At 47.3% G+C, this 25,259-nt stretch overlaps 1 protein-coding gene and 1 long non-coding RNA gene across 5 annotated transcripts in view; one reads left to right on the top strand and one right to left on the bottom strand.

Annotated features, from left to right (window-relative positions):
• Positions 1–4,138, bottom strand: part of LOC145508829 (uncharacterized) — a 22,953-nt gene extending 18,815 nt beyond the window's left edge. The window contains exons 1-2 of the long non-coding RNA XR_014055616.1: positions 3,672–4,138; positions 567–700 (exon numbers count right to left, since the gene is read on the bottom strand). This is a non-coding gene — a long non-coding RNA (uncharacterized LOC145508829). The remainder of the gene's footprint in view (positions 1–566; positions 701–3,671) is intronic.
• Positions 4,046–25,259, top strand: part of IQCN (IQ motif containing N) — a 26,416-nt gene continuing 5,202 nt past the window's right edge. Inside the window, exons 1-3 of one of the 4 annotated variants that reach the window (XM_081496329.1) lie at positions 4,046–4,275; positions 18,309–18,437; positions 19,538–23,209. In XM_081496329.1, coding sequence (XP_081352455.1) covers positions 19,568–23,209 — 3,642 coding nt within the window. In that variant the 5' untranslated portion in view covers positions 4,046–4,275; positions 18,309–18,437; positions 19,538–19,567. Of the gene's footprint in view, positions 4,450–5,251; positions 5,458–13,931; positions 14,167–18,308; positions 18,438–19,537; positions 23,210–25,259 lie in introns of those variants that run through there. The other 3 variants (XM_081496332.1, XM_081496330.1, XM_081496333.1) reach the window with 3 other exon arrangements.

A 25,259-nucleotide genomic window follows, 5' to 3' on the forward strand; every position in this document is an offset into this window, starting at 1 on the left:
CCTGCCTGCTCTGGCCTTTCCTATTGTGGGGGCAAAAGACCCCAGACCTTGGGCTTCTGCCTCACTTGGGGTCCTCAGGGACTTGAGCTTTGGTGGCCAAGGACACAGGGCAAGTGAGTTTTGAACTCCAGTTGTGTACTCAGCCCTGCTAGGGAAGGTGGGCAAATCATGCCTGTTTTACAGATGGGGAAACAGGTGTAGAGAAAGAAGGCCTTGTGCCCACAGTTCCCCTTGGCCATCAAAAGAGAGGGGCCTCCACCTACAAGTTCATTTTTCCTCAAGGTCACCCTGGCTGCCCACTTTTCAAGGCTTCGAGAGCTGCTTTGGGGTTTGTTTTTTAACCATGTGACCTCTCCTTGGTACCACCTTCAGGCAGATGTTTCAGGAGAGGGGCCTGGAGTGAGAAGAGGGCTGATAACTGAGCTTGGGGTGTCCACACAGAGGAGACCAAGAAGAACCATGCTTGGGGGGCAGAGCTTCACTCTTCAGGAGACTTGGGTCCCAGCTTGAATGCCAGTGTGCCACTGTAACCCTCAGCCAATTTCCCTCCCTGCTCGGGCCTTTACCTCCTGTGCTGTGGAAAGGATGTGTTTCCTGTGTCCAGGTAACAACATGTCTCGGGTCAGAAGTTGGAAGTGCTCAGGAGACAAACAGTGGAGAAAGAGCAGTCAGGCGAGGTGCACCCTGTGCAGCCCCAAATCTATAGAGAAGGGGGGAACCCAGGGAAGTTACAAGATCTGCTGACGCCCCCGAAATGTTTTTACTCACAGCACTTCTGACATCAAATGTATGTTTGTTTTATTTTCCCCCACACCAACCAGTTCTCCAATGCCAGACACCAACTGGGTATCCTGTAATTCTGTACTGCAGTTAGAAGAGACCACACAGGTGAAGGGTTCAAGACTGCCTCACTTCAGATACCGATCAGTCCTAGATTACTACCCCTTTATTTTAATTTAAAATAATTTTTATTAATTATTAATTAATTTAATAAATACTCCTTTATTTTTTAATTTATTTTTTTATTAAAAAAAATCTACCTATTTATTTATTTTTGGCCTCTCCAAGCATGCTAACCAGGATTTGAACTTGTGCCCCCTGCGGTGGAAATGCAGCATCCTAACCACTGGAGTGCTAAGAAATTCTCTGTCCCCTATACTTAACGACTGATTATAAACCCGAGAGTTTCCACTACCCACCCATTCCTAAAACAGCTCACAGACCCCAGCTCACAGACTATTTCCAGTTGATTATAAAGAAAATAACTCAGGGACAAGCACATGGAAGGAGACACACAGGGCAAGGTATGGGGGAAGGGCAGGGAGCAGCCCTGCTCTCTCTAGGTACCTCATCTTTTGAGCATCCCATGTGTTCACCAATGGGATGAAATCACTGGCGTTTGGGGATTGACTCAAAATCCAGCCATCTCGCCTCCCAGAAGGTCTGGAGGTGGGGGCTGAAAGTTACAGCCACCTAATCACGCCTTCCCTGGAGTAGGAAATGGCAACCCATTCCAGTATTCTTGCCATGAACAGAGGAGCCAGTGGGCCATGAGGTTGTGAAGAGTAGGACACTACTAAGTGACTAGAGTAGGACACTACTAAGAGACTTCGCACAGTTCGCACAGCACGGTCTTTTTGGAGACCAGCCCCCATTCTGAAGCTGTTTAAGTGCCTCCGGCTACTGCTTTTCTTTAGCATACAAAAGACACATCACTCCGGAATTACCCAAAGTTTTAGAAAAGTTTTAGGCTAAAAACCAAGGACAAAGATCAGATATATCTTGGGACTTATCTGGTGGTCCAGTGGATAAAGACTCCATGCTCACAGGGCAGGGAACCCAGGGTGGATTCCTGGTCAGGGAGCTAGATCCCACATGTGGGAACTAAAAGTTTGCATGCTGCAACTAAGACCCTGCACAGCCAAAGAAGGATCAAGTGTGTCTTACACCTTCCCGCTAAATGGCAGCATGAGGGCCTTTTACCTCCTCGAAGGAGCCTTGGGGCTCGGTGGAAGCCCCGTCTTCACTAGCAGTGCCATGAAGGGCTTTTTGGAAACCACATATCTGACACCTACTTGATACTTTTTTGGAAAAAAAAGGCTTTGACTCCACTTGGCCCTGGGCAGGTGTCTCTTTCCAGGCTCCACCTCCTCACCCAAACTAGTGCCTTTCCTTCTGGCCTTAGGGCCTTTGCACAGCTGCATGGCCCGATACACCTCTTCCCTCAGCCACACAGCTCATCTCCACCTTTCAGCCTCTGCTGCAAGTGCCCTTATGGAGCTCCATCGGTGCTCTGTGCTCCTACTATTATTGTCCTGATCACCCTGGATTTGTGTTTGGCTCCCTTAGGGCCCGGATAGGAACTATCCTGGTGACTGCCGAAACAAAAGACCTAAGTTTTGTCCAACTGCCATGTCCCCTCGGTTTTGCCCAGAACCACGCTCACAGTGTGGAAAAGACAGGGTCTTTGCAGAGGAAGGCTGAGCATCCCTGATGACCTCTGGCTTGAATGTCCCCCCCGACCCTGCAGGCTCCCCAGGGAGGCCAGCCAGAGGCCTGTGGGCCAGGCTGTGTGGCTTTGGCAGGACTTTGCTGAGCTGAGGCCAAAGTGTGTGTCAGCCAGGACCCAGCCAGCAATGATTCACACCAGGCCTTGGCCCAGCCCCAGGAGGTGACTGGGGACGGTGGCCTCACTTCCCCTTCCAGGACTGTGGCTCAGGGTCAGTGCCCACTTTTGCCAAGCAGTGATAAGTTCCCAAGGGGCCCTGGACCTAGCACTACCCTAAGGAGCCCCCATCCTCAACAGCGGGAGCCCAGAGCCTGTGCTCCTCTGCTTTAAACCCTCTCATGGCTTCCCTGCACCTTCTCAACAAAACCAAAGCTGCTATCCTCCTTTCTGAAGCCCCACTTATTCAATCACCCTCCCTACCCTCCTTTGCCTCCCTCAACGGCTTTAGCCTCCTCCGTGTTCTCTACGGTCTTCCCTGGTGGCTCAGACAGTAAAGAATTCTTCCGGCAGTGCGGGAGACCTGGGTTTGATCCTTGGGTCAAGAAGATCCCCTGGAGTAGGAAACGGCAACCTACTCCAATATTCTTGCCTGGAGAATTTCATGGACAGAGGAGCCTGGTGGGCTACAGTCCAGGGGTGTGGCAGAGTCTAACAAAACTGAGCAACTAACACTTTCACCATGTTCCCTAAATGTGACCAGCTTGTACTCACCTCAGGGCCTTTGCATGTGCCCTGCCATCCATCTGGGATGCCGTTCTCCCAGCAGGCCCACAGTCAACTCTTTTTCTCTCTCCGGGGGGTTCAGCCTATCCCATCCCCTCTTTGGTTTGTGAAATGAAATATTTCCTTCTGAATCCAGTGGGCAAGAAATGTCACAGCCGTCAGCGGTTTCTGGCTTCTAAATGTAAATGGGGGCTCCCCAAAGGGAACAAGATCCCTCGAATCCAGCAGCTGCCCCCCATGGTGAGTGCTGAGGAGCTGGGTGGTAGGGGGTTAGGGGCGGAATTCACCACACCTGCCACCCCTTACAGTGAACAAGGAAACAGGATTTGGCCCCAGATGGCTGAGGTGCATCGGAAAGAAATTATTTCAGTGAGCCCAGAGGCTTACATCTTTTACATAGTGTGCTAAATTCCTTAACTTGATACCTGATTTTTCTTACCTCACAATAATCTTTGATGTTCTGATGCTCCCTTTGTTGCAAACTTGTATATAGCCTGACTCCCCCTCCTGCCTCCTTGGAGCAGTTTTCTCAGGGCTACTGAGAAGCTGGCCCCTCGGGCTAGGGGTCCTGAACATTCCTACCAAATAGAACAATTCTCTATTTACAGGTTGTGACTATTTTTAGTCTACAGATTCCTTCCTAACAGTTTCACACCCCTAAATTATTTGAGTTGTTTGTGTCCCCAGCACAAAGGTCCCAGCACAGAGTAGGTGTTCAGCAAATGTCCAAGGGATGAGAGACTGAGGCCATCTCTGGACACATAAAGGGGGAGAATTTGGGGTCCCCTCTGTGCTCAGAGCCCTAACTTTTCTATTTGGGATGGGCAGACAAGATGTAGCAACCACCATACCCTTCAACCCTGGCCTGGGTTCTGCCCCCTCCTCCCCCTCCCCCCTCCCCCCACTGAGTCAGCCTTCTAGAACCCCCTCCCATCAGGAGCTGGTGGGGATTGGCCAGAACCTGGCTGTGAGTCACAAAGGCACCGTGGCACCAGCGCCCCAAGGCTGGCTGTTCGGGCTAGTGGGTTCAGGTTCAAGGGCAGGTGAGTGAGGCTGGTGGTGGGTTTGGTAAGGGTGGGTATGTGGAGACCTGGTCATTCTCCCAGGGCCCCCAGGGCCTTCAGGAGCCTCCTGGGCCTTCCAGGCTGCTCTGAGAGGTGGGATAGCCCCACAGCCCCACCTAGCAAAAGTGCAAGGGGCCCCCCAAAGGCCTGATGGTGAGTTTGTCTGCCTTGGGAACCCAGCCTGAAGAGCCTATCACATTTTCTTGGGAACCTGGGAAAGTGGTCTTTGCTCATGTGACATTAAATGGAGGCCCAGAGGGGTTTGCTCAAAATTGCCCAACTGGTTACTCAGCTCATGTGTCTGTGGCTCTTACTCCTTCTTCTCATTTCTCGACATCCTGTTTCTGTCACTCTGTCCTTCCTTTGTCTCATTCTGATTAAGTTTATGGAACAGGCTGAACCATGTGATTGAGGAAACCTCAGAACCTGAGATGGACCAATTCAGACCCTGAAGTTACCGTCTCCAAGTTCTGAATGCTGGGCCACATTCATCCATCCATCTGTTGATCCATCCATGTATCCATCCTTCCATTTATCCATAAATCTCTCTGTTTACAAAAAAATATTTACTTGGCTGTGCTGGGTCTTAATTGCGGCCCTCAAGATCTTCGCTTTTCTTTGCCGCACGCAGGATCTTCATTTGCGGCATGCACACTCATAGTTGTGGCGTTTGGGGTCTAGTTTCCCAGGCAGGGATCAATCCCCGGGCCCTCTGCATTGGGAGCACAGAGTCTCAGTCACCGGACCACCAGGGAAGTGTCCCCATAAATGTATCTTGGACACCTACTATATGTACTGTTCTAGGCACTGGGACTCAAAAACAAACAAAGGGTCCTACCTGGTGGTCAACTCACAGTCTAATGGGGGAGGCAAATAAGAAACAATATAAAGAAGTAAGACATGGTATGTTGGCTTCTCTGGACCTTAGTTTCCTCCTCTGTGACATGGAGACAGTGACTGTGCAGACTCCCAGGGGAACCAGCCTCAGGCCAGTTTGCTGTTATGAGTCAGTTCCCATTGATGCCCATTGTGCCTGGGCCTGGCCCATCTTGGGGCCAGATATTCCGACCATCACACAAGTGAAGTCAAAATGTCTAATGTGAAAGGAGGTGGTGCTTGGGTCTTTGAAAACAAATGGATTGTGATCATCTCTGTTTTAAGGTATTTAGTCCATTACTGTATCAGTGATTAATATGATTGAATTTAAATATACCATTTTACTAATTTCCTTTCTGTGCTCTCTGAATTTTATTCCTCCATCTCCCTCTTCTGCCTTTTTTTATTTTTGGATTATTTGAATCATTTTTAGAATTCTATTTTAAATTCTACTGCCTCCTCCCACCCCCCAACCTTTTTAGGGGCTGCTCAAGGAGTTGTAATCCTTAACAAACATCCTTAAGTCATAACTGAATTAGAGTTACTGTTGTTCTACTTCATCTAAAATGTAAAAATCTTCCAACCATATAGGTCCTTCTACCCTCAACATTGTTGTTTGGTCTCTACTTTTCATGTGAAATACATCTACATAGATTATAGATGCCACAAGACCATATGTTAATCTTTGCTTATACTGCCATATGTGTTTTTTTTAAAGATGAAAATAATAGTCTTTCCTGTTTATGTGGGTATCTGTCATACCTTCTGTATTCTTCATTTCTCCCCAGATATGTCTCCCTCAAGTATAATTCTCATTCAACTTGAAGAAGTTTCTTAGCATTTCTTATAATGCAGATGTACAGGTGACAAATTCTTTTAGTTTTATTTTACCTGAAAATGTCTTTAACTTTATTGCCAAAGGACATTTTCACTAGGTATAGAATTATCAGTTGGCAGGGTTTTGTTGTTGTTCTTTCAGCTCTTTAATTATGTGCATGTCAATCCTCAATCTATTACCTCTTGCCTCCAAATGTACCTTTCACTATGTACCTTATCTATAATAAACAAAGGACTTCCTTTCATCGTCTCAAGTGAGTGTAATATTAATCTTTCTTAGTAGAAGGTGCTGGTGAGACATTGCAGGGGAAGGGTCAGTAGTAGAAGTGTGAAGATTCCTGGTGAATCTGCTTCACTCCTGAGATTTTGCTGGCTTGGCCTGGTGAAAACCTTTCTGTAGGCTTCTTGACATCAAAGTTCCCATGGTAGCCCACACACTCTGCAGAACTTCTGCCTCCACCAGTGACTGGATTCCTGATATGTGCTCACATCACCAGTTACTGATCACCTGTTCCCCCATCTGCACTTCAGGGGGAGGGTGCTTTTGCTTGCTTGGAAACTCCAGACCTGCTTCAGTCTGGCCAAACCAGCTGGTATCTCTGCTGTCTGGTGAGTCATACCACATCTTCTCCAGGGAAGTCTGAATTTCTTCCCAGTTTGCCTTTCTTTGGAGATATAGCTCAACCCTAGGAAACCACATTAGAGTTTCTTTTTACCTTACAGTTACTGTTTTATTGTCATAAACAGTACTTTACATTAAACTTCCCTCATTTAATCTATGGTTGGTTTTGATCTCCTGATTGGGCCCAGACTGCTTCAATGTGGTTCCACTGTCTTCTGGCTTCCATAGTTTCAGATGAGAAGTTGGATGAATCATGGCTCCACTGTATGTTATCTGTTATTTTTCTGTGACTAAATGTAAGATTTGATCTTGGCTCTTCAGGATGTTGATTGTGTTGAGCCCAGGTGTGTTTCTTTGTGTTTATCTTGTTTAGGGTTTTCTGAGCTCTTTAAACCTAAAAATTATTTTTTCAACAAATTTTTGGCCACTATTTCTTTACATATTTTTATACCTTCCTCCTGTTTTTCTGGGACCCCAATTACATTTATTTGATATTGTCCCATAGGTCCCTAAGGCTTGCTCTATGGCCCATTCTTTATCCCTTCTGTGTTCTTCAAACTGGATAATTTCTACCTATTTATATTCAAACTCACTGACTCTTCTGTCATCTGCACTCTGCTTTTTAGCCCATCCAGATACTTTTTGAATTTTAGATATTTTATATTTTTAATTTTAATATTTCCACCTGGTTCTTTTCTAATATCTTCATTTTTCTGTTTGTCTACTGAGATCCCCCGCCTCCATTCCCTATGAGCATGTTTTCCTATTAAGTATAATTATAATAGCTACTCTAAAATCCTTGTCTGATAATTCCAAGAACTGGGCCTCTTGGGGTCACATTCCACTGATAAACTTTTCTCATGAGAATGTTACATTTTTTTGAGTTTATTCAAATTTCTTGTCATTTTGGATTATATCCTAGACATTGAAAATGTTAAGTTGCAGACACTCTGGATACTGTCATAGTCTTCCAAAAGTATGGGTATTTTTTTTAGCAGGATAGTAACTTGAACTCTTTACCACATGCATTGCAAACTTTTTTCCTAGTCTCTTGTACTTTTGGCCTTATTTATGGCATCACTGGTCATACACTTTTTTTTTTTGTCTTTATGATGTCAAACATGTTTATCTTTTTCAAAGCTTTTGGGTTTCCTGTTTAGTTTCATAAGAGCTCACTGACTTATACACACATAATAATAAATGTTCTTGTAATTTTTCAGTCCATCTGAATTTTTTAGAATATGGTATGAAGTAGAGGTCCAAGCATATGTTCTTGCAGATAGATTGCCTTGTACCATTTATTTAAACACAGAATTTCCCTGTCCTGAATTGAAATACATTATATCATTGGTATTTTGGTACATTGGTATTAATTTCTGGTTTCATTTTTCTGTCCCACTGGTCTATTTTTCTAGTCCTGGATGTGAACCATACTGTGGTTATGATGGCTTTTAAGTCTATACATCTGGCAAGTCAAAGTTCTCTTATTGCTGTTATTTTTTATGATCTTTTTGGCTACTTTCACTTACTCTTCCATCTGAACACTGAAATTATTCCATTTCCAAAAAACTCCACATTGAGATTCTAATCGGACTTGAATTATAGTCCGTGAATTGTGTAATAATTGTTATAGGAATTCTTTCTTTCTCCTAAACTGATGGTACATCAGGTGCTAGGGTACCTGTAGTTTGTAACTTGCATTTTTCATTTAATGTATGCTCTGATTATTTGCTTACCTCATTACATATCCCTCAAAATCACTTAAGAGCATTTTGGCCTCTATATGAAGGTGATGCAGAGAGAAAAGCCCCCAAGAGATCTTTTGTCTCTTTTCCTAGCCCTCACATAACTCCTTTGGCTTTTGTGTAATATTTGTTCCTGTGAATTGTATAGTTTTGGACATCACTATAAATGTTTTTTTTTTTTTCTCATTTCCATTTGCGGCTCGTTTTTTTGTATGCAACTTCCCTGGTGGCTCAGACGGTAAAGCGTCTGCCTACAATGTGGGAGACCCAGGTTCGATCCCTGGGTCGGGAAGATCCCCTAGAGAAGGATATGGCAACCCACTCTAGTACTCTTGCCTGGAAAATTCCATGGACAGAGGAGCCTGGTAGGCTGCAGTCCATGGGGTCACAAAGAGTCGCATACAACTGAGCGACTTCACTTTCACTTTTTTGCATGCAGCCATGTGCCTTAGGAATGATGGGATATATATACATGCACGTGTTCTATATGTGTATACATATATGCTTTTAAAAATTAGAATCTCTTGGATCTTCTAAGTTGACAATTCCTGCTAAGCTCTCTTTTCAAACATTTACACTGATTGTTCAAGTCCTTGTTATCTTGCTTTTGCTGTAACTACCAAAAATAATGATACCCACAGCAAGGGTGGGCAACATCTTTCTCCTTCCTTTACCAAAAATGACTTCAGAATTTCAATTTTAAAGTGATGTTTGTTATGGTTTTGTGGTTAGACTTACCATTTTTAGGTATTATCTTATTTATTTAAAAAAATATTTATTATAAATAGCTATGGATTTGGGAAAATGCTTTGGGGCGCTATTTGGAAAACCATATGGCTATCCTTTAAATTTCCAGATGTAATGAATTACCTTGGGAATTTAAAGATACTGAACTATTGTTACATCTTTAGAATAAATCCTGCTTGGGTATAGTATTATTCTTCTGATAACTGGTCATGTTTCCTTTTTTTATGAGTTGGTTTGTTTTTGAGGTATAGTTTTCTTTTTTGAAAAAAGTTTCCTCCCAGTTTTATTGAAATATAATTGACATACAGCACTGTATAAATTTAAGGTGTATGGCATAATGACTTACATACATCATGAAATAATGATCACAAGAAGTTTAGTGAACATTGGGACTTCCCTGGTGGTCCAGCAGTTAAGTCTCTGAGCTCCCAATGCAGGGGCTGCTGATGTGATCTCTGGTTATAGCTCAGTTGGTAAAGAATATGCCTGCAATGCAGGAGACCCCGGTTCGATTCATGGGGTGGGAAGATCCGCTGGAGAAGGGAAAGGCTACCCACTCCAGTATCCTGGCCTGGAGAATTCCATGGACTGTATAGAACATGGGGTTGCAAAGATTTGGACACGACTGAGCGACTTTCACTTTCACTTGGAGAATTAATCCCACATGCTGCAAGTCATGGCCTTAAATAAATAAATATATAAAAGAAAAAAAATGTTTAGTGAACATCCATCATCTCATATAGATACAAAATAAAAGAAAAAGAAAAATATTTTCCCTTGTGATGATAACTCAGAATTCACTCTCTTAAATCTTTTTTTTTTTCAAAGCAACAAGCACATCTCATATAATTATAGCTTCAGTCCGTCAATCAGTTCAGTCGCTCAGTCGTGTCCGACTATTTGCAACCCCATGGACTGCAGCACACCAGGCTTCCCTGTCCATCACCAACTCCTGGAGTCTACTCACACTCATGTCCATTGAGTCAGTGATGCCATCCAACCATCTCATCCTCTGTCGTCCCCTTCTCCTCCTGCCTTCACTCTTTCCCAGCACCATGGTCTTTTCCAATGAGTCGGTTCTTCCATCAGGTGGCCAAAGTATTGGAGTTTCAGCTTCAACATCAGTCCTTCCAATGAATATTCAGGACTGATTTCCTTTAGGATAGACTGGTTGGATCTCCTTGCAGTCCAAGGGACTTTCAAGAGTCTTCTCCAACACCACAGTTCAAAAGCATCAATTCTCCGGCACTCAGCTTTCTTTATAGTCCAACTCTCACATCCATATGTGACTACTGGAAAAACCCTAGCTTTGACTAGACAGACCTTTGTTGGCAAACTAATGTCTCTGCTTTTTAATATGCTGTCTAGGTTGGTCATAACTTTTCTTCCAAGGAGCAAGTGTTTCTTAATGTCATGGCTTCAGTCACCATCTGCAGTGATTTTGGAGCCCCCCAAAAAATAGTCTCTCTCAGTTTTCATTGTTTCCCCATCTATTTGCCTTAGGATGATTATTTCAATGTTTCTGTAAATTTCGAGGCAGCACATACAGAGTGAAGTAAGCCAGAAAGAAAAACACCAATACAGTATACTAACACATATATATGGTATTTAGTCAATCAGTAAAGATAGCCCTGTATGCGAGACATCAAAAGAGACCCAGATAAATAGAACAGTATCATGGACTCTATGGGAGAGGGCGAGGGTGGGATGATATGGGAGAATCGCATGGAAGCATGTAAATTGTCACATGTGAAACGAATTGCCAGTTCAGGTTCGATGCATGATACAGGGTGCTCGGGGCTGGTGCACCGAGATGACCCGGAGGGATGGGATGGGGAGGGAGGTGGAAGGGGGGTTCTGGAAGGGGAAATCATGTACACCCATGGTGGATTCATGTCAATGTATGGCAAAACAAATACAATATTGTAAAGTTAAAAAGTAGAAAATAAACTAATTTAAGAAAAAAGAGGTAATTTAAAAAAAAGGAACTAAGCCTAACAAGTCACAGTCTAAGAAGATATCAATTAAGCTGTACATAGTACTCCCCCTAAAAGATTAACACATTAACCTATTCACGCATTAACACTATTTCCAAAAGCTGATTCTAACACTTCTTTTCAATGTTATATACTTAAATTATTTTAAGTTACTTTAAATGCCTAAGTAGGTGTTAATCACAAATATTTCCAGTATTATGTATTTCAGTATAATATAGCTGCTGCTGCTGCTGCTGCTAAGTCGCTTCAGTCGTGTCCGACTCTGTGCGACCCCATAGATGGCAGCCCACCAGGCTCCGCCGTCCCTGGGATTCTCCAGGCAAGAACACTGGAGTGGGTTGCCATTTCCTTCTCCAATGCATGAAAGTGGAAAGTGAAAAGTGAAAGTAAAGTCGCTCAGTCGTGTCCGACTCTTCACGACCCCATGGACTGCAGCCTACCAGGCTCCTCCATCCATGGAATTTTCTAGACAAGAGTACTAGAGTGGGTTGCCATTGCCTTCTCCATCTCTTAAATCTTTTATATACAACATACAACATATTTTTAAATCATGTTGTTAATTACATCCCTAATATTTATTTATCTTATAGCTGGAAGTATGTGCCTTTTGCCTGTCTTCATCCACTTCCCCCTCTCCCTACCCCACTCCCTCCGGTAACCACAAATCTGATCTCTCTTCCTATGAGTTTATTTGTTTGGTTTTTTTTTTTTTTTTTGGCTGCACCACAAGGCATGTGGGATTTTAGTTTCCCTACCAGGGATTGAACCCAAGATCCCTGCAGTGGAAGTATGGAGTCTTAACCACTGGACCACCAGAGAAGTCCCTGTTTGTTTGTTTTTGAAGTGTAATTGACACACAGTGTTAAGTTAGTTACTGGTTTACAACTTAGTGATCTGATGTTTCTATGCATTAAACAATGATCACCACGTGGTAACATTGTTTTAAAATATTCCATCATTCTTTCTATGTTTGAGTGAAGGAGTGAAGGAGGCCAGGTTCCCACATCATATCCTTCTGCCACCTTGACTAAAAGGCCAAATTCTAATTTTTTAAGTGAAATTTTGTTTATTAAAGTACCCCCTGAGCCTACTCCTTATACACACACACACACACACACACACACACACACACACAATCACTTGTCAATTTAATGTTTATCCTTCCAGATTTTTCTATGCCTATTCCAGCGTGTGTTTGTATGGGCTATTTTTTAAAAAGTCAAGTCCCGGGACCTCCCCGGTGGTCCAGTGGTTAAGAATCCACCTTCCAATGCAGGGGATGTGGGTTTGATCCTGATCGGGGAACTAAGATCCCATATGCCATGGGGGCAGCTAAGGCTGCACACTGCAACTACTTAGCCCACATGCCATAAATGCACAAGAGCCTGACAGCCACTACTAAGACCTGATGCAGCCAAGTACATAAATAAAAGAAAAAAAAAAGTCAAGTCCTATGGTGCTTGTTATTTGTAACTTGCATTTTTCATTTAAGGTATGCTCTGATTATTTCCTTATCTCATTACATATTCCTCATCATCAGTTATGAGTATTTTGGCCTCTATATGAAGGTGATGCAAAGAGAAAAGCCAGGCCATATTTTCACAATCCAAAGAAACCTACATGACTGGCCTCCCAAGCCCCATCATGTCCCCTCTCAATCACCTCATTTCTGTATTTTATTTTTTGGCTGTGATGGGTCTTCCTTGCTCCACACTGGCTTTCTCTAGTTGCAGTGGGCAGGGGCTACTCTTTGCTGTGATTCGAGGACTTCTCATTGTGGAGGCTCCTCTTGTTGTGGAGCACAGGCTCTAAGTGTGTCGGCTTCAGTAGTTGTGGCACGCAGGCCTAGTTGCTCCTTGGTATGTGGGATCTTCCTGGACCAGGGATCAAACCAGTGTCCCTTACCTTTCAAGGTGGATTTTTAACCACTGGATCACCAGGGAAGCCCCTGTCCAGACTTTTAACCTTCTCCAGTGCATGAAAGGGAAAAGTGAAAGTGAAGTCGCTCAGTCATGTCCGACTCCTAGCGACCTCATGGACTGTAGCCTACCAGGCTCCTCCGTCCATGGGATTTTCTAGGCAAGAGTACTGGAGTGGAGTGCCATTGCCTTCTCCGAGACTTTTAATAGCAGAGCTTAATTTCTTCTCTTCTCTTTTGTATGTCCTATAACTGGACTAACCAATTTGTCTTCTTTTGTGTTCAGTTTCTTTCACTCAAAACAGTGTATGTGAGATTCTTCTATACTGTTGACCGCATTCTCACTGACATGTCAAATAGGATCCATTGATTTATAAATAGGTCAATATTTTTAATCATATTCATTTATAGTAATATATTGATGGATATTAATATATCCATACAGTTGACTTACTCATTATTCTGTTGATGGACATTTGGATGGTTTCTGGTTTGGGGTGAGTATAAACACTTGAACCTCTGAGTATATTCATCTGAGTGGAATTGATGAATTGTCTTCAAGACATGGATCCAAGTGATTGTAACTTGTTCACCTTTTCAGTCGAGTTCAGTCACTCAGTCGTGTCCGACTTTTTGCGACCCCATGAATTGCAGCACGCCAGGCCTCTCTGTCCATCACCAACTCCCGGAGTCTACCCAAACCCATGTCCATTGAGTCGGTGATGCCATCCAATCATCTCATCCTCTATCGTCCCCTTCTCCTCCCGCCCCCAATCCTACCCAGCATTAGGGTCTTTTCCAATGAGTCAACCCTTCGCATGAGGTGGCCAAAGTATTGGAGTTTCAGCTTCAACATCAGACCTTCCAATGAACACCCAGGATTGATCTCTTTTAGGATGGATTGATTGGATCTCCTTGCAGTCCAAGGGACTCTCAAGAGTCTTCTCCAACACCACAGTTCAAAAGCATCAATTCTGCGGCGCTCAGCTTTCTTCACCGTCCAACTCTCACATCCATACATGACCACTGGAAAAACCATAGTCGTGACTAGACGGACTTTTGTTGGCAAAGTAACGTCTCTGCTTTTAAATATGCTATCTAGGTTGGCCATAAGCTTCCTTCCAAGGAGTAAGTGTCTTTTAATTTCATGGCTGCAGTCACCATCAGCAGTGATTCTGGAGCCCAAAAAAATAAAGTCTGACACTGTTTCCACTGTTTCCCCATCTATTTCCCATGGAGTGATGGGACCAGATGCCATGATCTTAGTTTTCTGAACATTGAGCTTTAAGCCAACTTTTTCACTCTCCTCCTTCACCTTTATCAAGAGGCTCTTTAGTTCTTCTTCACTTTCTGCCATAAGGGTGGTGTCATCCACATATCTGAGGTTATTGATATTTCTCCCGGCAATCTTGATTCCAGCTTGTGTTTCTTCCAGCCCAGCATTTCTCATGATGTACTCTGCATATAAGTTAAATAAGCAGGGTGACAATATACAGCCTTGACATACTCCTTTTCCTATTTGGTACCAGTCTGTTGTTCCATGTCCAGTTCTAACTGTTGCTTCCTGACCTGCATACAGGTTTCTCAAGAGACGGGTCAGATGGTCTGGTATTCCCATCTCTTTCAGAATTTTCCACAGTTTATTGTGATCCACACAGTCAAAGGCTTTAGAATAGTCAATAAAGCAGAAATAGATGTTTTTCTGGAATTCTCTTGTTTTTTTCGATGATCCAGCGGATATTGGCAATTTGATCTCTGGTTCCTCTGCCTTTTCTAAAACCAGCTTGAACATCTGGAAGTTCACGGTTCATGTATTGCTGAAGCCTGGCTTGGAGAATTTTAAGCATTACTTTACTAGCACGTGAGATGAGTGCAATTGTGCAGTAGTTTGAGCATTCTTTGGCATTGCCTTTCTTTGGGATTGGAACGAAAACTGGCCTTTTCCAGTCCTGTGGCCACTGCTGAGTTTTCCAAATTTGCTGGCATATCGAGTGCAGCACTTTCACAGCATCACCTTTGAGGATTTGAAATAGCTCAACTGGAATTCCATCACCTCCACTAGCTTTGTTCGTAGTGATGCTTTCTACGGCCCACTTGACTTCACATTCCAGGATGTCTGGCTCTAGGTGAGTGATCACACCATCGTGATTATCTGGGTCGTGAAGATCTTTATTGTACAGTTCTTCTGTGTATTCTTGCCACCTCTTCTTAATATCTTCTGCTTCTGTTAGGTCCATACCTTTTCTGTCCTTTATCAAGCCTATCTTTGCATGAAATGTTCCTTTGGTATCTCTAATTTTCTTGAAGAGATCTCTAGTCTTTCCCAATCTGTTGTTTTCCTCTATTTCTTTGCACTAATCGCTGAGGAAGGCTTTTTTATCTCTCCTTGCTATTCTTTGGAACTCTGCATTCAGATGGGAATATCTTTCCTTTTCTCCTTTGCTTTTCGCTTCTCTTCTCTTCCCAGCTATCTGTAAGGCCTCCTCAGACAGCCATTTTGCTTTTTTGCATTTCTTTTCCATGGGGATTTTCTTGATCCCTGTCTCCTGTACAATGTCACGAACCTCTGTCCATAGTTCATCAGGCACTCTATCTATCAGGTCTAGTCCCTTAAATCTATTTGTCACTTCCACTGTATACTCATAAGGGATTTGATCTAGGTCATACCTGAATGGACTAGTGGTTTTCCCTACTTTCTTCAATTTAAGTCTGAATTTGGCAATAAGCAGTTCATGATCTGAGCCACAGTCTGCTCCTGGTCTTGTTTTTGCTGACTGTATAGAGCTTCTCCATCTTTGGCTGCAAAGAATATAATCAATCTGATTTCGGTGTTGACCATCTGGTGATGTCCACGTGTAGAGTCTTCTCTTGTGTTGTTGGAATAGGGTGTTTGCTATTACCAGTGCGTTCTCGTGGCAAAACTCTATTGGCCTTTGCCCTGCTTCATTCTGTACTCCAAGGCCAAACTTGCCTGTTACGCCAGGTGTTTCTTGACTTCCTACTTTTGCATTCCAGTCCCCTATAATGAAAAGGACATCTTTTTTGGGTGTTAGTTCTAGAAGGTCTTGTAGGTCTTCATAGAACCGTTCAACTTCAGCTTCTTCAGCGTTACTGGTCGGGGCATAGACTTGGATTACCGTGATATTGAATGGTTTGCCTTGGAAACGAACAGAGATCATTCTGTCGTTTTTGAGATTGCATCCAATTACTGCATTTTGGACTCTTTTGTTGACCATGATGGCTACTCCATTTCTTCTAAGGGATTCTTGCCCACAGTAGTAGATATAATGGTCATCTGAGTTAAATTCACCCATTCCAGTCCATCTTAGTTCGCTGATTCCTAGAATGTCAACGTTCACTCTTGCCATCTCCTGTTTGACCAGACCACTTCCAGTTTGCCTTGATTCATGGACCTAACATTCCAGGTTCCTATGCAATATTGCTCTTTACAGCATCGGACTTTGCGTCTATCACCAGTCACATCCACAGCTGGGTATCGTTTTTGCTTTGGCTCCATCCCATCATTGTTTCTGGTGTTATTTCTCCACTGATCTCCATTAGCATATTGGGCACCTACTGACCTGGGGAGTTCACCTTTCAGTGTCCTATCTTTTTGCCTTTTCATACTGTTCATGGTGTTCTCAAGGCAAGAATACTGAAGTGGTTTGCCATGCCCTTCTCCAATGGACCACTTCCTGTCAGACCTCTCCACCATGACCCATCCGTCTTGGGTGGCCCCACACGGCATGGCTTAGTTTCATTGAGATAGACAAGGCTGTGGTCCGTGTGATCAGATTAGCTAGTTTTCTGTAATTTTAGTTTCAGTGTGTCTGCCCTCTGATGCCCTCTCACAACACTTACCGTCTTACTTGGGTTTCTCTTACCTTGGGCCTTGGGTAATTCCTCTCGCAGCCACCGCCCCCAGCCCCCGGCCCCCGGCCCCGCCTAGCCCCTGTCAGCCGCGGCCCCCAGCCCCTGGCCCCCGGCCTAGGCCCTCTTGGCCGCTGCCCCCGGCTCCTACCTATTCTTGTGGATCTGGACACCATTTCTTTTTTTTTGAACACTTTCTTCTCTTTTTAAAAAATATTATTTGGCTGTGCCATGTTTTAGTGGCAGAATGCAGGATCTTCAGTCTTCACTGAGTCATGAGAACTTTTAGTTGTGGCTTGTGGGATCTAGTTCCCTGACCAGGGATTGAACCTGGGCCTCCTGCATTCAAGCCACCTCCTGCTGATAAGCATTGTTGTTTTCAGTTTTGACTCTCATAAACAATGCAGTGATGAACATCCTTGAGTACCCTTCTTTATGCACTTGTTAACTGACCCCCTAGCAATCACCTTTTTGGTTATTTCCAGGTTTGTTTTTTTTTAAGGTACAAAATAACACTGGATACATATCAAGTTTATAACCAAATGGACCTACAAGATAACACAGGGAACTATGCTCAATATCTTGTAATAACCTATAATGAAAGAGAATGTAAAAAAAGAATATATATGTGCCTTCCCTCATGGTCCAGTGGCTAAGACTCCAGACTCCCAGTGCAGGGGATCTGGGTTCAATCCCTAGTCAGGGAACTAGATCCCATATGCCGTAACATAAGTTCCCAAGTGCCGCAGATAAGACCTGGTGCAGCTAAATAAATAAAATAGCACAAATAAATATTTTTAAAAGGAATATAGATATGTATATATAACTGCATCATTTTGCTATATACCTGAAACTAATACAATATTGTAAATCAACTATATTTCAATAAAATTTTTTTAAAAAAAGAAAATTCATTACACATTCATTTTTTGGACTTAAAATTCTTTGTCTTTGGTGTTTCATTGTTAATCCAAAGACATGAACCTGGAGGATATTCACTGACAATTATAGCCAAAATGCCAATTTTTTAAAAAAGATTTATGTATTTATCTGGATGCACCAAGACTTAGTTGCGGCATGTGGGATCTAGTCTCCTGGCCAGGGATCGAACCCAGGTCCCCTCCACTGGACACGAGAATTAGCCATTACATTAGCTACTACACCACCAGGGAAGTCACCCAAAATGCCAATTTTCCTCCATGCCCCCCAGGTTCCAAAATGCCAAATTTTGATGGTGGCTTTACCCTACTCTTTGATCTGATTGGTATTTCTCTAGTTTTACCTCTGAATAAGTGAACTTTGTAATTTAAAAAAGGTTTTGTTTTTTAAATAGAATTTAGTTTTTTGGGTTTGTTTTTTTTTTTGGTTTTAACATCTCTTCATTTTGGTCTTGGGGACAGAGTCAGCCCAGGGCAGTATTGCTGCACACTGCGTGGGATGAAGGGCTGAAGGCTGCTGCTGCTTGCAAGCTGGCTTCTGAGACTGCACCTTCTTCTCCTGCTCTTCCGCCAACTCTATGATCTTCCAAGGTATGAAGTCTGTGGTCCCAGCCAGAAGGGGGGACTCCTGCAAAGTAAGTGTGTTATGTTCCAGGGCTGCCTGAGTATCTGAATACTCTGCACAGGGGTACTTCTGAAATCTGGTCACCTCTTCATGTTTTCTTCTACCCATCCTTCCATCTGTCATTGATCTATCCATCATCTATGTTACCTCCATCTATTCACTCATCCATCCACTCATTCATCAATCCACCTCCTTTTCATTGTTCTCTTTACCAATTCCTTTACCTTTCTTCATTCACTCACTCATTTATCTACTCATATTTCATCTATTCACCCGCACACTCATCTATCCTCCCTCCTCCATCTATCCAATTATCCTGCTACCCACACATCCACCCATTTATCTGTTTACCCTCTCATCCATCCATCCATCCATCCATCCATCCATGTATCCATTTCCTTATTTACTGATCTGTTTGCCAATTCATTCATCAACTTCATTTACTCACCCATTTCCAACCCAAACTCTTTTATCTGTTCCTCCAACCCATCCAATATTCATTCGTCCACTAATTTATCCATTCAGGATCTAGTCATCCATCCATCTATCCATCCAACCTTCAATCTACTCACCTACTCATTTATAGCCAAGTTAGCCACTCAGAACATCTACCTTTTCACAACTGGGAGCCCAGGCCCTGGGGCCACAGAAATGAGTCAGGCTCGGTTCCTACCATCTAAGAATTCAGCATACCATCAGTCAGTGGGAAAAAGCAAATAACACCACTCACACAGACACGGGCTGGATATTTTCAAAACAGTATGATCAGTGCTGTCCTTATAGTATGTTCCAGATACAGGGGAAGGTGGAAGAGCAGGTAGGTGGTCAGGCGTTCAGGTGAGAATGTGCCCTGTGTGCTGATGTTGAAGTAGCCACAGGATGATGTGACCTGGGTACGAAAGGCCACCCGGGCATGTGACTGGGAAGGAGTACCTGCCAAGGAGAGGAGGATTGCAAGATACCAGGAACAAGAACATGTAGGTTCTAGGGAGTGAGTAGCCCCAGCCAGGAGGCCTCATGCCTGCATGATGCTGCTCCCTGACCACCTCCTTACTGCCCCCCACAGGCAGAGCTAACCCACCTAGGAACCAAGACAATGCAGCAAGCAACACAGCTACAGGTGTCACCCAGTGGGCAGAGCTCCTATCAGTCCATCCCCAGTTTCCAAGATGGAATGGGGACACTGTGTTCAGAGCAACAGGTGTCACCCAGTGGGCAGAGCTCCTATCAGCCCGATCCCAATCTCCAAGACAAACCGGGGACACTGCAACCACAGCCCCAGCGTGAACCACCTGCCTCCAAGGAGACCCTTCCGGAACAGCCTTACAACGACAAGACGGTGGCTCATCGTATCCCTCACCTCCGGGCTGTGGTGGAGAGCCAGGCCTTCAGGAATGTCCTGGTGGATGAAATGGACATGATGCTGTCGCGCGCAGCCACCCTCATTCAAGCCAATTGGAGGGGATACCGCCTCCGGCAGAAGCTCATCTCCCAGATGATGGCGGCCAAGGCCATCCAGGAGGCCTGGCGACGCTTCAACACCAGGCGCCTCCTCCATTCTGGCAAGACGATGGAGAAAATAGCGAAGGTGGAAGAGGGGGACATCCCTTACCACCCACCCCAGCAGGTACGATTCCAGCCTCTGGAAGAGGGCAAGTCCCTTCTAGCCCAGCCCACCATGGTGAGCAAGGAGACCCAGTTCCCTTCCTCCAACAGCCTGGCCGCTTATACCCACCAACTGGCCCTGCTGCAGTCCCAAGGCATGTCACAGCCTGGGATGTGTTCTGTCAGAGGCCCCAGCGTCACCTTCCTGCCACACCAGACAGTCGCCATCAAACTTCCATGTCCCGTCAGTCTCAATGAGAAGTGCCGCCCATGCCTGATGACAAGAACCGTCAGAAGTACCTGCCTTGTCCAAGTAGAAGGGGACACAATGAAGACCAAGCAAATAACTGCCAGAGCCAACAAGGCAGGAGCCATGGGGCCACCAGCATCCGGAAGGTGCGCCCAGGCAATTCAAGGACAATTCAAGACCCAAACCCAGGCCCCCATGGAAGCAGGGGTCCTCAAAATGCTACCCCAGACAGGCCCAGCACCTGTGATAACCAAGACCCTCCCCCAGCCAGGGCCCGCTACAACCATGACCAAGACTCCATTCCAGATGTACCCGGCAGCCACTATAACCAAGACCTCACCCCAGCCTTGCCCAGTGCCAATGGGAACAATAGCCAAGACCCCACCCCAGATGTACCTGGCAGCTGCAATGACCAAGATTCCACCCCAGACATACCCAGCAGCCCCCATGACCAAGACTGCAGCCCAGACATGCCCAGCGGCCACCATGATCAAGACTCCACTCCAGTCGTGCTTGGCAGCCATGATGAACAAGACTCCACCCCAGCCATGCCCAATGCCAACTGTCACAATAACCAAGGCCCCACCCCACGTGTATCCCACAGCCCCAGTGGCCAAGATCCCGCCTCAGACGTGCCCACCAGCCACAGCGACCAAGACCCCACTCCAGTCGTGCCTGGCGGCCATGATGAGTAAGATCCAACCCCAGCCATGCCCAGTGCCCACGATAACCATCACCAAAACCCCACCCCAGCCCTGCCCGGTGACCCAAGGGACCAAGACTCCAGCCCAAATGCGACCAACAGCCTCCACGACCAACACTACACCCCAGACACGACCGGCAGCCATGATGACGAAGATCCCACCCCAGCTATGCCTGCTGACCTCGATGATCAAGTCTCCAACTCAGACACGGCCTGTGGCCACGGGGACCAAAGTCCCGCCCCAGATGTGTGCCGTGCCCTTGATGACCAAGATTCCACCCCAGACGCGCCCAGCAGCCACAGGGACCAAGACCCCACTGCAGACATGTCAGGTGGCCACAGTGACCAAGACCCCATCTCATCAGATGCTCCAAGGAGCCTCAGTGGCCAAAACTGCTCCTCCCCAGACGCGCCTGGCGGCCATGATCACCAAGACTCCAACTCAGTTACGCTCAGTGGCCACCATCCTCAGAACCCTGTGCCTGCCCCCTTCAGCAGCTGGAAACCTCAAGCCTCCATTTTCAGCAGCAGCGACACCTGGAATTTCCAATACCTCATCCCACACGTGTCTAAGTGGACCAAAGGGCAAGGCCTCGGTGTACGCGAGACAGGCGACAGGGGTTGTCAAGGTCTCATCCCGCTCATACTTGACAGAGGGAAAAGTGAAATGCTTTCCTCCATCGCATCTGGGGGCTGGGACTGCCAAGCCTCCAGCCAGGCCTCCTTTGGAAGGTGAGAAAATCAAGGCCTTCTCCCAGAAACAAGTGAAAACAGAAACCATGTCTGACACCAGTATGGCAGTGGAAATGCCCAGGTATCTGACCTGGGCAAAAGTGGCCAACGACAGGAACAAGCTGGCACACCTGAGGACGGATGTCTTGAAGGTTCAATCCCAGCTGTATGGGCCTGCTAGAACGGCTGAGGCGCCTCTGAGCACATGTCTGCCTCAAGCGCAACTGGCCCCTTGTTCAACCACAGGCTTGCCCAAGGCCCATCTGCTGGCCGAGTTGACTAAGGCCCTGCCCCAGGAGCATGTGTCTGCCAAGCTGACCAAGGCCCGGGGCCAAGGACACCCACCGGCCCAACCCCCCACAGCCGTGGCCCAACCACACCTGAGTGTGTGTCTGTCTAAGACGCCATCCCAGTCACACCTGCCCGCCAAGCTGATGAAGGCGCAGTCCCAGGCACAGCTGACCACAGCAGTGATCAAAGTACAGTCCCAAGGGCATCTCCCCACCGGATTGACAAAGGCGCAGTCCCAGGCCCAGCTTGTCACAGATACAGCTAAGAGCCTCTATGCGGCCCACCAGGCTGCTGAGCTCAGCAGCAAGACGCAGTCGCAGCCACTCCTGGTGGGCTTCAAGGCTTCTACCCAGCCCTGCCAGCACATCAGCACTCTGCCCCGAGCCAAGCCAGAAGACAGACTGACCCAGCTCCCATCCCACAGCTACGTGCAGGGCAAGGCCACCCTGGGCCTGCACCAGGGGGCCTCTGAGACTCCGAACATGCTGGTGCCTCTGCTGGCCTCTGCTGGCCACACCACGTGCAACGCTGAATCCTGGGGGGACAGCGGGGCTGCCCTGGCCCAGCCGTCAACCACCAGTGCACCCCTGCCCAGCCAGGAGGAGCTAGCGGCCTCCCAACTCGCCTCCCTGTGTGCTGAGCTGACCGCCGTGCTGGGCTCACAGGAGGACCTCCGTGCCCTGCTGGCCAAAGCGCTCTCCCAGGGGGAAGTGAGGGCGGCCCTGAACCAGGCCCTGTCCAAAGAAGTCTTGGGAACCACGATGGCCAAGGGCTTGCCCCAGGGCATCCTGGGCACAGTGCTGGTGAAGGCGCTCTCCTGGAGCGAGCTGGGCACCAGCCTGTCCCGCGCACTGTCCAGGGGTGAGCTCACTAAGGTCATTCAGAGCAGACTGGCAGACGTGCTTAGCAAGGCCCTGACGGAGGAGGAGCGCGCCACCGTGAGCCAGGCCCTGTGTCAGGGGGAGCTGGGCGCAGTCCTCAGCCAATCTCTGTCTCAGGCGGCCCTGAGGTCTGGAGTTGGCCTCCCCAAGGCTGCCTCAAAAACGGTGGGAAGAGGGATGACTGTGATGCCAGCCCCCATGGAGGTGGACTGCAGGGGGAGCCTATCGGCCGCGTGGGGGCCCACCCTGGGCCCCATGAGATTACAGCCCAGCAAGGTTAGGGTTCCCTGGGGTGGGGCCTGGGAGGGTTTTGTCACAGGCTGGCCCTCCGGGCTCTTGGAAGAGAGGGGGGATGGGGCCATGCTGGGGGGGTCACCCTGCTCATCGGTGGTCTCTGTAGGTGCCTGCTTGATTGCTGGGGTGATCACTATTCACCAGTATCCCCCTATTTCTGCTCCGGGTCCCACTCTGTCATGGGAGACGGGACCCAGCCGAAGCCCCTTAAATCTGTACCTGACCCCCAAGGTCTGTGAGGAAAGAGTGTGCCTGCACCCCAGGGCGAGTGAATTGGCATCAGATCTCGGCCCCATGGTGAGTGACGTGAACCCCAACTTGCCCAATGTGCCCCACCAGCAGCTGTCCTCCAGTCTGTGGCAGCCACTCCTTGCCAATGGCGTGGGCCCGAGCACCAGCCGGCCGTCACTGGCCACTGGCAGCTCATCCACAAGCACCAACAGTCCACACGAGGTCAGCAGGGTGGCCCCACACGCGAGAGCATCCCCAGGGGAGGGCAGGTTAGCATCAAGCAAGCTTCCCAGCACCACCGGTCGTGGGAGGGGCACCCACTCCCACAGCTGTGCCACCAACTATCGGGGGTCTGTTTGCTGGTGTCAGCCCTCGGGGATCAGCAGGGTACCCCCCAGGGTGGGCCAACACGAAGGGGCCAAAGTTCCACAACAGCCACCTGTGGTCCCCGAGGAGACCATGCAGAGAACTCGGTCCCCGAATCATAAACGAGCCTCCAAGGGCCCCAGGCAGATGACCAAAGAGGCGACCCCAATTCCACCACAGGCCGCCACAGTGAGCAAAGCACAACTGCATGCCCCCAAGGCCTGTGTCATAACCAGAGGTGTCTGGCCCGGCTCCGTGGCTCCTGGTCGTTGCTTGGCACCCAAGCGAAGGGATCAGGTGGATCCCGGTCTGTTCCAAGCCTCCCCAGACAAGAAGCTGACACCTACCCTTTCCCGAACAGCCATCCCTGGGAAGGAGAAGACTCAAACACGGGGTAGCCTTTCCAGGGCACATGGCCCACAGGAGCGGATAACTGGCCATATACTTAGTGAACTGGTGGCCCATATGCCACAAGGTCCAGACAATGACCTGTCCAGAAGCTTCTCCCAGGGCTCCACAGAATACGGCCTAAATATAAGCAATTCCCAGAGCTCACTGCACAGCTGCAGCTCACTCAACCTTTCCACCATGTCCATGGCCAGCGTGGCTGGTGTTGACGTGGTGGAGGAGGAGCCCTGGGAAGCCAGCTTGGACAGGGACTTTCATCTAGATGCTCTCCTCTCCACAGAGGCCATGGAGAGGTCCCAAGGTTCCAGGAATGTGGAGGAGACTGAGGGAGCAGGTCACAGGCACCTGGCCCCAAGCCTCCATGACCAGTTTTCTGCAGACTCAGAACTGATCCCTATTCTACATCATAGCTCAGTGGCCAGTCGCATGACATTGAGTGTCCAATGGGACTCAGAGGGTGAGGAAGACATGTCCTCAGATCAGAGTTCCATGAATCTGAAGGAGAGTTTGTCCCAGGCACCCTATGGGACTGGGTTAACCAGAAGTTTGTCATTGAGTGATGTGGTCCCTACTGTGTATCAGCAGCCGTCTGTGGCTGGTAGGTTGACCTCATGCCTATCTCAGCCCATAGTAGCCAGTAAGGTGGCCCCAAATCCAGGCCAGCTCTCTATGGCCAGTAGAGTGACCAGCAGCCTATCTGAGACATCAGTGGCCAATAAGCCAACTCCCAGCTTAGGCCAGATGTCCAGGGCCAAGAGGGTGTCCCTCAGCCTAGGCCAGCCATTGATAGTTGATGGGGTGGTTCCCAGCTTTTCACAGCCATTGATGGCCTGCAGACTGGCCCTGAGCCTAGCTCAGCCATCTATGACCAGTGGGGTGGCCTCCAGCCTCACCCAGCCACCTGTGACTAAGGGGGCAACCCCCATACTTGCCCAACCACCTGTGACCAGTGGGGTGGCCCCCAACCTCAGCCAGCCACCTGTGACTAGTGGGGCAACCCCCATACTTGCCCAACCACCTGTGACCA

This window comes from Giraffa tippelskirchi, chromosome 6, assembly GCF_054371585.1.
Source record: "Giraffa tippelskirchi isolate mGirTip1 chromosome 6, T2T-mGirTip1v1.2.pri, whole genome shotgun sequence".
NCBI classification, from domain to species: domain Eukaryota; kingdom Metazoa; phylum Chordata; class Mammalia; order Artiodactyla; family Giraffidae; genus Giraffa; species Giraffa tippelskirchi.